The 13139-nt window shown below is 35.2% G+C and overlaps 1 protein-coding gene across 1 annotated transcript in view; it reads right to left on the reverse strand.

The window, feature by feature from the left end:
- LOC142349654 (uncharacterized) overlaps window positions 1-12287 on the reverse strand; it is a 37128-nt gene extending 24841 nt beyond the window's left edge. Inside the window, exon 1 of the mRNA XM_075401371.1 lies at window positions 9706-12287. Coding sequence (XP_075257486.1) covers window positions 9706-10545 — 840 coding nt within the window. The 5' untranslated portion in view covers window positions 10546-12287. The remainder of the gene's footprint in view (window positions 1-9705) is intronic.
- Between the last annotated feature and the right edge of the window lie 852 nt (window positions 12288-13139).

The following is a 13139-nucleotide window of genomic DNA, read 5'->3' on the forward strand; positions in this document are numbered from 1 at the left end:
AAAATGTTCAAAACTATTTTTTGTCTGTGGATATATGTCAAGTAACTAATCTGCTTGCTAAACTGATATTTAAAAAATTTGCAAAATATTGCAAAATTAAAAAAAGCTTCCAGATTTTGCAGTGAGATGTAAACTATTTTTTCTCTCCTTAGTGATGTTTAGTAACTCATCTGCAAGACTTCAAAAACTTCGTCGGCCAGTAATGATAGTTAAACACAGAAAAGGACCAAAACACTCACAAATTTTGAGAACAATCGCAAATTTTAACAAAATCTTGCTAAAATTCGACATTAAAATCTTTCAAAACGATTTCATTGTCTCAAGAGACAATCCATTATCACTATTTCAAGCTTTAATTAGTTTTACTGGCTCAAAAACATCCATGAACTTGGAACATGATAATAATTTTTCTAAAATTAAAAATTAAATTTTATCAATTGAGCTAAAGCTGGAGTCATTTAATATTGATAACAATTCCAAGAATTTAGAAATTATTCAACAGCTTTTCATGAAGACTGGGAGGAGGTCCCTGGGACCCTGGTGACAGAAAATATGATAAAAAAGTCGAAAAGATTAAAAACTTAAAAAATTGCAAATAACTTTAAAAATTGTTGATCTTAAAATCTTAAATCTTCCATTACAACTAGAAGCTATGCAGTAACGTAAGCTGAAACTCTAGAGGAGGTTATGTGGCTGTTGAGGGTGGCGAAACCAAGAAAATGACAAAAAACCAAAAATTAGAAGTTGCAAAAAGCTGCTATAATTTGTGTTGTGATAAAAGTTTAACTAATCCATGGCCAAAATATTTTTCAGTAACTCAATATCAAACCCTAACGGAGATTTTCTGTTAAGCTGAAAATTCTGAAAAAATGACAATATAAACTGACAATAGTGATAATAAACTGACAATAAATTAAAAAAATTAAAAATTGCAAGTTTTGTCAGACAAAAATGCTGAAATTCGTGGGGTTGAAATCTGGAAAAACAATTCATTCTATTTAGAAATCATACAATATATACTTTTAAACCCTAGAGGACGTTTCTCGAGCCTTGAGCCTGGAGAAACCTAAAAACTAACAAAAACTTGAAAAAATGCAAGTTTTATAAAAAAAAAATTGGAAAAATTTGTCATATTAAACAATTGAAAGCTATTCCATGGCAAGTAAAATTGTTTCAGGAACTTATTATCAAACCCTCAAGGACGTTTTCTGGCCTCTGCGTCCGGAAAGAAGTGGATAATAAAAAATGGCAAAAAGAAAAAATTTGCACGTTTTGTCAAAAAAAAGGCTAAAAATCGTGATGTTAAAATGTTGAAAACATTCCACTACGACTAGAAACTATGCAGAAACCTAATATAAAACCCTAGAGGAGGTTTCCTGTCACCTAGGGCTGAAAAACAAATGACAAAAATTTCCAAAAACTTGAAAAATTTGTGAAAATTAGTATAAAATTTCGTGTTTTTAACAATCGGTTGTTCGTCAGTAGCCACCACGGGAGGCGGCGGGGGGGGGGGGGGGGGGGGGGGGGACGGGGGCGGGGGTGGGGTGTACACCGGGGGTCTGATGGGTAGGGGTGGTCAACAGTGGAGTGGGGGGGGCAACAGCGCGGTGGGGGGGGGTCAAAAGTGGGGGTGTCGTCAACCTCTAAGAACCGCCCTTCACAACATAAGTATAAGTGTCGAAAACAGTTTGAGCTGAAACAGAGCTGAAAGGCTCTAAGATTACTTAATGCCCGCTGGGCGCTACCTGTTTATTCCATTTTTGACGACGAAAAGTCAAAGGCATCAGACGAAAAATCGGTCAAGCGAAAAATCGCATAAAAAAGACCGACAGGACTAATATAATTGCTACAAACTTCGTTTGAGAGCAATTAAAAAACATAGCAGGACAAGTTCTGACGTACAATTCAAAGAATTTTCATTGACTAAACAGAAAACTAGACCTAGAACGTACCATGAATGGATTGGGAAAACCATTTAGAAACAAATCCGATCCAGAAAATAAAAAAAAACAGTAAAAATCAAAAAATTGCCGCATGTAAACAAAAAACCACTAGCGAGAAAGCGAATTTTTGTTCAAACACCGTTTTCTCACTCTACTTTAAATTTAGAGCGAAAAAATTTCACGTCGCAATACCACTCGCTTTTTCGCTCCACTTCCTGTTTCGGCGTGACCAAAATCACTACTCCAATTTGACTTCAAAAATCATGAAAATGTGTGAACAGATCTTAAAAAAAAAACATAGCCGGAAGAATTCCGGAAACGACTCGAAGTTAAAATCCATTTAAACGCCATCCAACTACTCATCAATCAAAACGTGCCTTCACTAATTTATGATTATCTTGAAACAAAGTCATGAAACAAAAAAGTAAAAACAATAAAATCAAATCTGTTAAAATATGATAAAAAATCTGATCAAATTTTGTTATAAACTGAGATCCCGAAAAAACTATCTCTGCCAAAATAACTTCATCAAAACAACTAGTACTTACAAAAGTCACTAATGTGAATTTTGAGAAAAAAATTTAGGCTAAAATTATGAAAAAAAGCTCTTAAAAACAACTTTCACTGAAAAACTGGAAAAAGTTACTAAATTTTTTAATATTTCAAAAACATTCCCTTCAGCCAATAGGGTATCCAGATGTTCGCAAAACAATAGGCAAGTCATAATTGGCAAAGAAACTTAGCTAAAACCAGAAAAAAAACGAAAAACTGCAAAAAATTAAGAAAAATAGTTCCAATTTTCGCCATTTTTTTGTCATATTCCTCAACAAAAAAAACGGTTCTTAACCAAAAAAACTGTAAAGGATTGTTATCATAAAAACGCTCAAGTAGAAGGGGTTTCGTCAATACCCATTTGAGCGAGTAAAACAAAATAATCGTCAAAAAACCGCAAAAATTAGCCCGAAAATCAGCAAAATACATTAAAAACCTCCGAATTATCATAAAATTCATATTAATTTCCAGAAACCTTCAAACCACTACCAAAACCAGCCTAAAATTAAAAGAAAATCATAACCAAGCCTCTTAACCAAAATAAATGAAAAAAAACTGCTTTAAAATGCCGCACGTGAACAAAAAAATTTCGCTCGCTTAGAGAAAATTTTTTCACACATCAATTTCTCGCTCTTTCAAAAACAGCGGTATGAACAAAAACCACTCTCTTTTCGCTCCGCACTTTGTTCACATTTGTTCAGCGCCAAAATCACTCCAAATTTTTTCACGCGTTTCATTTCCCGCTTCAAAAATTGATTAAAAAAAGGACTTCTCCAATACTCCTCTTCGAGTCGTAAAAAAGACAGCGCCCCAATACAATTCAAATTCTTTGAATTGTAAAAACTGCTTCAAAATGCCGCACGTTAACAAAAAAAATTCACTCCAAATTTTTTCACGTGTTTTATTTCCCGCTTCAAAATTCACTCCAATAAATTCACTCCGACAACTGCTAATTTGTTGTCGGATTATTGAACGAAAATGGCATTGGGTATTTTGGCATTGGGTAAAATTGTCCTGACACCATTGAGCAGCTTTCGTAGAGATATTAAGTTATAAAATTATAGCAATTGCGGAACCGCTTCCCTTTTCACGCTGCAGTGAACCACGGCAACTTGGGTTTAGCTATTGGTGGAGAGAAAATTAGAACGCAATAATAAAGTCAATTACACGCCAATAAAGTCAATTGAGAAAAAACAGGACATTTATTAACAGAAACTGTTTTTACTTTTGTTTGAGTGCAGTGAAACATAACTTCAAGCAAAAACTTTTTCCCGCATTCTTTAGCTCGAAACCGTTAGTAATATTTCTTGAAAAGTTAGCATTTCAGGTTAAGCAGAAGCAATTGAAAATTTGCTTACTTTTTTTTAATAATTTTTCAAATAAATTACAATAAAAACATTTTAAAAGGGGAGAAAACACAATAGCTTCGTAGTCAACTATTGTTCCGACCCCCACTTTAGTGGGGAGAGAGGAATTAGATACTCAAATGGGTTTTTTTTGTTCAGACAATTTTGCCCGATCGATATAATCATTGAAGAGAGTTGTGAGTGTTTTCATTAGAACACCAGTCCAGCGTAGAAAATAGAATTAAAAAGATTTTTTGAATTTTCATTTTTTGTAGGGAACTATCGAGTTTTAAAGTTATGTGAATAATTGCTTTTTTATTCACATTTTCAGTATTTTGACCAAATTTTCGTCAATTTTGCAATAATATGTTAAAATTGTTAACTGTACAGTTTTTGATTTCATCTCTAAAGATAGAGGAGGATCGCTGAGTTGTTCGAACCGAGTTTTTGCCCAGAAATCATGCTAAATTTTTGAAAAATCAGACTTTTTTCGAGAAAAATTGAGCTAGTTGTAATCCCGAGCTAGTTCGAGAAAAATTGAGCTAGTTTCAAGCACCCTTAATTTTTTTAACGCACTTGCTATAAATATTCTGACAGTAGACACCTAAAAATGCGGTCAAATTCTTCTTAAGCTGAAAAAAGAGCTAGTTGTAATCCCGATGGCTTTAAGAGTCTTGTGCATCATACTTTTGCAAGTTTTTAAAAAATTTAAACTCGATAATTACAAAAAAAGCATTATTTATGACAAACTAAAATTTTGTTCAAAAACGGATCTATTTCGCAATCACTTGAACAATTGACTGTTTTGTTAGATGCAAAGCAATATCTGGGCTGACCTTGATCTAACCGCGGATCCTTATGATAAAAAATTTTCTAAATTTAAATATGGCGCGACCTTTTTTCAAAACATTTCCACTATGTAAATGTTTTTTATGCAAATTCCTGACAAGAATCTCAATCAGGGCTCAATTAACGACAGATACTATTTACAAAAACGATTTCCAACGAAATTATAATATGGTTTTAGAGTTAGTCTCATGTCTTATGGCTTTGACCAATTGCTTTCGTAAAAATTGTATAGACTTCATGAGTTTTGCTTTCATTTGTTATCCCTTTTGTAGCCCAATGATTTAGTGTCCCCAATCAAAGATGCAGTTAGCTTTTAAGGAGGTATAGATGAACCTAGACAATTCTTTCAGTTGTTATCTAATGTCTGTTATGACTTTGAACATAATTGTTAAGAAAACAACGATGAGTTTTTGAACTTTGACACTATTTTATATTATTTCTCTCAATTTCGAGCGCGAACTCAGTAAAAACAGGCAGAAGCCAATTTCGTGAATAAAAAATATTTGTTGGAAACGGTTTTATATTCAACTAATGTTTTCCTTGGTTTGCTACTACGCGTTTTCAAATATTTTTTTTCATTTTCATTTTTGATCATAATTGCATTTTTTGAGTCCATTTTGTTTCCTTATCGAATTATCAAATTGTGGGCAAATCTAATTGAAGGAAAGCATAGTAGGAAAAATGTACAGCGTTGAAAAATGCTTATCTGTATATGTTAATTGTTTTTGTTGAATAGTTTGTGCTTTTTGGGCTGAGACCAAATTCTGTGAATTTTGTTTTTTATATTTGTCTTTGTTTTTGTACTGCCTATAACTGAAAACAATGGATCTCAATTGCTTCCCCAGGACGTATAACTCCACCTAGAAAAAGATTTCAGTTTATAGCTGTTTATTTTATAGACGTTCAAATTAAATTTTAAATTTTTTTTTTCAACTTTTTGTTTTTGCTTTCAATTTGGTCACCATAAAACTCAATCTCACTAAATAGAAATCTCAATTACTTTTAATTCAATTACTATTCAACCACTTTTATCGCGCTTTGTTATACGTTGTGACGGATTGCTTCGATCTTTTTTTAAAAAGTTTTCGAGATTTCTATACTGTTCAATTTATGGGTTTCTATTTGTTGTCGCGTCTACGTTGTCCTTTTAAGGGAAGACTCGTTGATGTTAGGACGAGGAGAAGGGGATGATTTACAGTTCTTGCAGGTAACAACTTATAGGTATATTGCCTTAATAGTGTGATGTCGTAAAACTGTTTGAAGTTTTGTCTTCTTTGTTCGCTTATGTGTTTGTTATTTTGTGGAGTTCTGACGTGGTCTCATTATTAACAGGCCCAATTGGCTTCCAGAGGCTTTGCAACTTAATCCATCGCTTTTTGTTGAAATCTTAATCTGTTACGACTTTTGGAAATATTTGTTTCCAAAACATATTTGGGTTTTTGAGCTTCGACATTTTTTAAAAGTTTTTCGGTCAAATTTTAGCTCAGTCTCTGTAAACACAGGTCACAACCCATTTTCAGTGAGCTATAAGTTAAACCCTATAACGTTTTTAGCTTCAAACTTCTGTTTCTTGGCTTTGTTACAACTTCTACTACGAGAATTCATAAAATGTTTGAGATTTTTTTATATTTGTACATTTTAGAGGATTTTTGTTTTCTTTTTGGTTTATAACAGTAATCATCAGTCCCATTGACTTTAAAATTTTGCTCAACTGAAGATTGGATTATGGCAAGTCTCAATTGCTTCCTATGGAGATATAAATGAAAATTTCAGTGATTTCAGGCGATATCTAATGACATTAATAAATGTGAAGTTAATTGTTTTCAAAAATAGAAACGTATTTTTAAACTTTGCACCTCTTTGCTATTTTTTCTCTTTTTGTCAACCTGTTAACCAGTTGCATTGAGAACCAATCCCAGATCTTTTCTAATGAAGTATAGGTTAAACTGTTTTGTTGAGGTTTTATCTAATGCGAGTTTGATTTTGTTATCATTTTTTTATTGTCGCCATCAAGTTGTGGTCGTAAATAATGTATACTTTTTAAATTTTATCGTGTTTTTTAGTAGTTCTATTATCAAAAACTTTCATTGGCCGTCTAGCGTGGCATTATTGTATTCCATTGGTTGTTTATTGAACGATATGTATGTTTTTGACCTCTTGATCATTAAGTCAAGAATGTGGATGAACGGGGTCGGATTATGTGCGTACGCACATTACCGAGCCTCCTTGTTCGTATTCAATGTCAAATGATATTTTCGTGATAACTCGACTGCAAAAAAATTCGAAGAGAATGAACTAAACGGTTTAGCTGAAAATTGTAAACAAAACCGACTAACGTCGGACAAATTTCTCTCAAACGACCGGCGAGCGGTTGACTTCGTCAGTAGCAAGCCACGGTATAATTATACTAGCCTTAGCTTGATTCAAATCTGCAACTTTTAGTTTTCTAGCCTTGTTGGTAAATAAATCAAATAAAAACCTGAAATTTTAAAAATTTGCAAAATATTGCAAAATTTAAAAGAAAAGCCTCCAGATTTCGCAGTGAAAATGATCAACCTAAACTTTGTCTTTGTAGTTAAGTCAGGTAACCCATCTGCCAGACTTGAAAAGCTTCGTTGGCCAGTAATGATCGTTAAACTCAGCAAAGGACAAAAATTCAAAAATTTTAAAAAGAATCGCAAATTTTAACAGAATCTTGCGAAAACTCAAGATATTAAAATCTTCTAAACCAATTCATTGTCTGAAGAGACTATCCAGTATCCTTATTTCAAGCTTTAAATATCACTGATTCATAGAGCTCCATAAACTTGAAACATGATAATAATTTTCCAATAATTTCAAAAAACTAAATTTTGTCACAAAATTGCTAGCGCTGGAGTCATTAAAAAATTAGTAATCATTCCAATAACTCTATGCCACAGCTTGTCATCAAACCTTGGAGGACCCTGGTGCTGGAAAAAATCAAAAAGAATCAAAGAAACTGAAAAAAATGCAAAATTGCTGATACTAAAATCTTGAAAAACATTCAATTACATCTAGAAGCTATGCTTCTATGAATACACTTTTATGAATACACTTTTATGAATAAAAACATAACCGACTACGCTTTGTTGGCCAGTAATGATCGTTAAACTCAGAAAAGGACAGAAATATTCAAATATTTTGAAAACAATCGCAATTTTAACATAATCTTGCTGAAATTCAAGATAATAAAATCTCCAAAACCATTTCATCGTCTCAAGAAACTATCCAGTCACCCTATTTGAAGCTTTAAATAGAATCACTGGCTCATAAAGATCCTTAAACTTGGAACAAGATAACAATTTTCCGAAAATTTGAAAAAAAAATTATCAAAAAATTGCTAAAGCTGGAGACATGAGAAAAATGATAACCATTCCATTAACTCCAGAAACTATGCTACTGTTTTCATCAACCTTGGAGGAGGCTCTAGGACCCTGATGCCGAAAATAATAAAAAAAATTCAAAGATTTTAAAAAATGAAAAAATTGCAAATATTTTTAAAAATTGCTGATATCAAAATCTTGAAAAACATTCCATTACATCTAGAAGCTATGCAGTAACCTACAATTGAATCCTAGAGGAGGCAATGTGGCTCTTGAGGCTGTAGAAACCTAAAAAATAAAAAAAATAATTTAAAAATTTGGTAAAATGACGAAAAATAAAAACAGCTAAAATTGGAGATACTAAAAGTTGAAAACTAATCCATGGCCATGAAACATTTTCTAATAACTTATTATCAAAACCTAACGGAGATTTTCTGTTAGGCTAAGAACCTTAATACTGACAATAAATAAAAAATTGAAAAAAATTGTTAAAAAAATGCTAAAATTCGCGATGTTGAAATGCTGAAACCATTCCACTACCACTAGAAACTATGCAGCAACCTATTATAAAACCCTAGAGGAAGTTCCTTGACACCTAGGGCTGAAAAACTCAAAAAACGACAAAAATTTTCAAAAATCTTGAAAAAAATTGTGAAAATTAGTATAAAATTGCGTGTTTTTAGCGATCGGTTGTTCGAGCGCAGCACCGGGGCGGGGGGGGGGGTGTCAACAGTTAGGGTGCTTCGACCTCTAAGAACCGCCCTTCACACCATAAGTATAAGTCTCCAAAACAGTTTGAGCTGAAACAGAGCTGAAAGGCTCTAAGAGCACTTAATTCCCGCTGGGCGCTACCTGTTTATCCCGTTTTTGAGGACGAAAAGTCAAAAGCGTCAGTGGAAAATTCGTTCAAGCGAAAAATCGCATTAAAAAAAAGACCGACAGGACTAATATAATTGCTACAAACTTCGTTTGAGAGCAATTAAATATCTAAAAAATGGACGCGTTTTCAATTAGTTGCTACAGTAATTAGCTAACACCCTTTCAAAAAATTGGAACTTATTACACTTTGGGGCTAAACTTGAAAAAAATATCAGTTCTTTCAGCCTAATCTGAACGTTTGAGCCTAATCTGAAACCTGTTTGCAAAATAATTTCTTTTTGAGATATCTGTAAAAAAACGAGTAGGAAGCGCTTTGACCAAAGTTGCACAAGACGAGAAAAGTGAGGACTATTGCATCTGTTATTTATGTCCCGTCCATTGGGCTATTGCATGACCCCAAACAATTAGGTCTTCTTAGATTGAAAAATGATGACTTTGCTCCAGCCCATTCCGCGGCCCTTAAAAACAATTGACATTGGACTTATTGCTGAAAAGAACAGCATAGATGTCAGATGTTATGTATTAAGAACTAGCCGCCTTGCTTCAACCGCTACCTGGAATCATCAATTAGGGACTAGCTGATTGAGAGAATAGCTCTGTGTGGTATCTGTTTCGATGTCAACTGATTAATGAAACTAAATCACACTCGCTGCTTTTGATTTAAATTTTTGTCGCAACCTAAGTGATCAGAGTAATAGATAACCCAAGTAAGTGCAGTAAACTTTGTCTATGGAAATCACAAAACATCGTACAATTTCAGAACAGTTAGCTAAAAAAAACTATAGAGCTTACCATTGAGTGGTTTTCTGCAGTTGAGCTGTTCTTCGGCTGTTTCTGTTTAGTCACGCCATTGCTAAAAGACTGTTCCAGGGACGATACCTTTTTCTGTTGATTCCCACTGGCTTGAGGAGAAACGTTGGTCGTCGATCCTTGGGGGAGCATAACTTCTACGTCATTTGAGTCAATAGAGGAAACTAACGAGAATTTACACTGTTCCATTAAAGACTGCGTCTTCGAGCCAATTTCACCGGATTCTCCTAAGAACTCTCGCTCTGGCTCGCTCTGTTTCTCTGGCGCTGATATGCGGTTAGAAGACATCTTAGTGAGTGGCTTGTGGAAAGGCATTGTGGAAACAATTTCTGTGGTAGCCAGATTAGGATTGCTGCTTGAGATAGTACTGTGATTGTTAGCTGAATCGCCTGCTTGCTGCTTCACCAGTGGGGTAACGGGCACCGTTGATGTAAGATACGAGAAGGCATTTGAAATTTTCCCGCTCAAATACTCCACAGCTTGGCTTCCTGAAGTGTTCAGAGCTGCTGCTTGTTCCGATCCGATCACAGTAGCCGCAGTTTCAGCTGCAATTTCGGTCAATGACCTTTGTCTACTCAACGAAGAAGTGCGCCTCGGCAGTCTCCGAGGATTGCTAGTGTTCAATTCTGTTTGAGGCAGAGGTGCTTTCGTAACACTACTTCTCAACGAGCCCAAATTAGTGGTACTTGAGGTCGTGTTTGTTGAGAAGGGGGCAGGAAGTGTACACGATCTTATAGCATTGCCATTAGCTGTGTTAAGTGTGTGGGTGGGGGTTTGTTTATTGGTAGTCGCCATTGTTTTCTGTTGATCGATCAATGGCATCGCAATAAATACGCTCTCGTTTATATAACTATGTCACCATCAAATAAATCTTCCTGTAGCCGTCATTTCATCAAACGGCAAATGAGAGAACATAACAGAAGATGGCGTTCACTTGGTACAGTTGACAGAGATAGTCGAAGGGAGCGAAATGATTAAGACGTGGAAAGATTGATAGGTGATTAATTACTCTCATGCATGACTTCACTTAGCAATGCATTACCCAAAGACCATACATTAATGTCACCACCGTTCAATTTACAGCCCAAGCAGGTACGTAAAGGGGGTTGTAATCATATCGCGCGAAGCGACAATGTTCGATTTTGGTGAAGTAATTAGTCCACTACAGCAGACAGTCTCCATTTCTGACTAAAATACATTATTACACTAAATAGAGAGTAGTTTCCTATTCCCAATTGCTCGTAGTATCATAAGCACGTCAGTTAACACGTTATAACTCGTCCATTGTGATTTGGGAAAGAAAGTAGCAAGTATACCTCGGGCTATTAACAAGCTATAACTGGGAAACGTCATGGAGAAACTGCCAAATTGGCGTGAGGAGCGAGTCCATTCTCAAATAGAGCATGACCACGTTGTGAACAATTTTCCTTATTAATAATGGCCACGGGCTGTCCGCTACAAATAGCAACTGGTCCTGGTCGACCTGGTAAACCCCCAATGATACACTAACGACTGACTGATTAACACATTTGAATTCCCAACTATACGATAAAAACTTGAACTAACAGCTTGCTAATAGGCATGACAAAACCGAAAACGGAAGAATTCAGAAAGTGTGCTGAAATCAAATAAATACCCGTAGTAGCAAATCAATTAACTACATATGAAATAGATCTAAATAACGAAACAGCTGGTTATAAAAGTTTAAAAAGCAGTCAATTTTCTGTACTACCGAATATTTAAATCGTCAGTAACAATCTACAAAATGAAAGTTACATTAACACAGTCAAGCTATTAAATTGCAAAAACCTGTTCATAACTAACATCAGATGAAATACCCAAAAGATCGAAATGAATTTCCTTTCTATTTCGCATTTATATGCACAACAATTGTGTTAATTTTTAATTTTACTCAGTAAATTGGTTTGAGTCTTTTGGTGTATAATGAAAATTTGGCAAATTTTGCGTGTTGTAATAACAATTTATCATCAGAATCAGACAAACACTCGAATCAAGTTTCAGACGAATTGATGATTGTGAAGTTTATCTAAAGGATACAAGGCAATGCAGTGCATTATAGCTGTGGTGGTCTGGTATCAGTATGAGACAGGGCAAGGAAGGAAATCAATTGCAATGGCCGTATATGGATTGAAGGGAGGGAGAGAGGGAGGGGGGCATGGGGGAAGCACAGCATCGCAATCTCATATTCACTCTCAATTTGAGAACTAGTCGCATACTAGTTGCAGTATGGCATAGCACACCAAGGCTCACAGGGGTGGAGGGGGATGTATGAAAGGAAAACAGACGCAGAGACAGAAAGAGGAATGAAAGGTTGATTATTTTTCAAATAATACCAACACACAACACACGGGATAATATCAAATGCATATGGTGTGCTGTTACAACTATGGAATAGGAACGAGCTACTAGATAGACAGGGTGAGGTAAGGCAGGACTAGGCACTGCTAGAGTAATGGAGGGTAAGGGTGGGAAGGGTGTTGGTAGTAACAATGAAAGTAAAGGCAGTTAGAAAGTTGATGCAGTTGCTACACAATCGAAAATCGAATCCAATCTGCCTCTGTTACCAACCCAACTACTAACACCACCTCTACAACAACCAGTTTGGGGCTCCACTTAGATCGAGAAGGCACAAAATGTCGCGTCAATCCTAACAGCTAGCAGAGTTGCACTTAGCAGAACCAAGAAAGAACTTAGAACACAAAACAAAACTATCATTTGCACTTTTGTTTCAATTGAGGACATCTTTGTCCACATTTCATAAATTGTGGAAATCATTTTCGGCCATGTGAACGCAAAAGCATTTCCGCTTAATCGTGAGAAGACAATTGCGCACTCAATGGTGAATTTGTGGTTAAACGGATAGATAGTTAGAAAAAAAATGCACAACATAAACAGAAAGATGTCGATAGCGAGCGACATCACCAAACAAGGCAAAGCCCTCATAGCACGAAATATAGATAAGAATTAAGCTTTTCAAGACTTAAGTATAAATATACTACGACACTTTCCACAAAAGAAATAAACAAATTGTTTATCTTTCTTTTCATTTAAGCTTTCCAAGAGGAAGGGAACAAAAGAACGCAGAAATTACTGCTTTCTAGGAGCTATTTAAGAAGTTCACAAAATGCGGAAGCAGAAAGGACAAAATTTTCGCCTATAAAGGTTGCAAAGGAATAATCACCCGGAGCACAATACAGGAGCAGTTAACCGAACAGCAAAACGAGGTTTGTATTTAAAAAACCTGCAACTAAATGGAAAGAGCAATGAAATTTAACCAACAGCACTTAGATATGAAGGGTGCCAAGAAAAGTGTGTCAGGCAGTGGCGGCTGCCTTGTGCTCATTGGTGCCAGACCGGAAAAGAGGAGTTAAAAGGGTAGGGCAAAAATTGGTGCT

Source organism: Convolutriloba macropyga, chromosome 11, assembly GCF_964194025.1.
Source record: "Convolutriloba macropyga chromosome 11, txConMacr16.3, whole genome shotgun sequence".
NCBI lineage: Eukaryota > Metazoa > Xenacoelomorpha > Acoela > Convolutidae > Convolutriloba > Convolutriloba macropyga.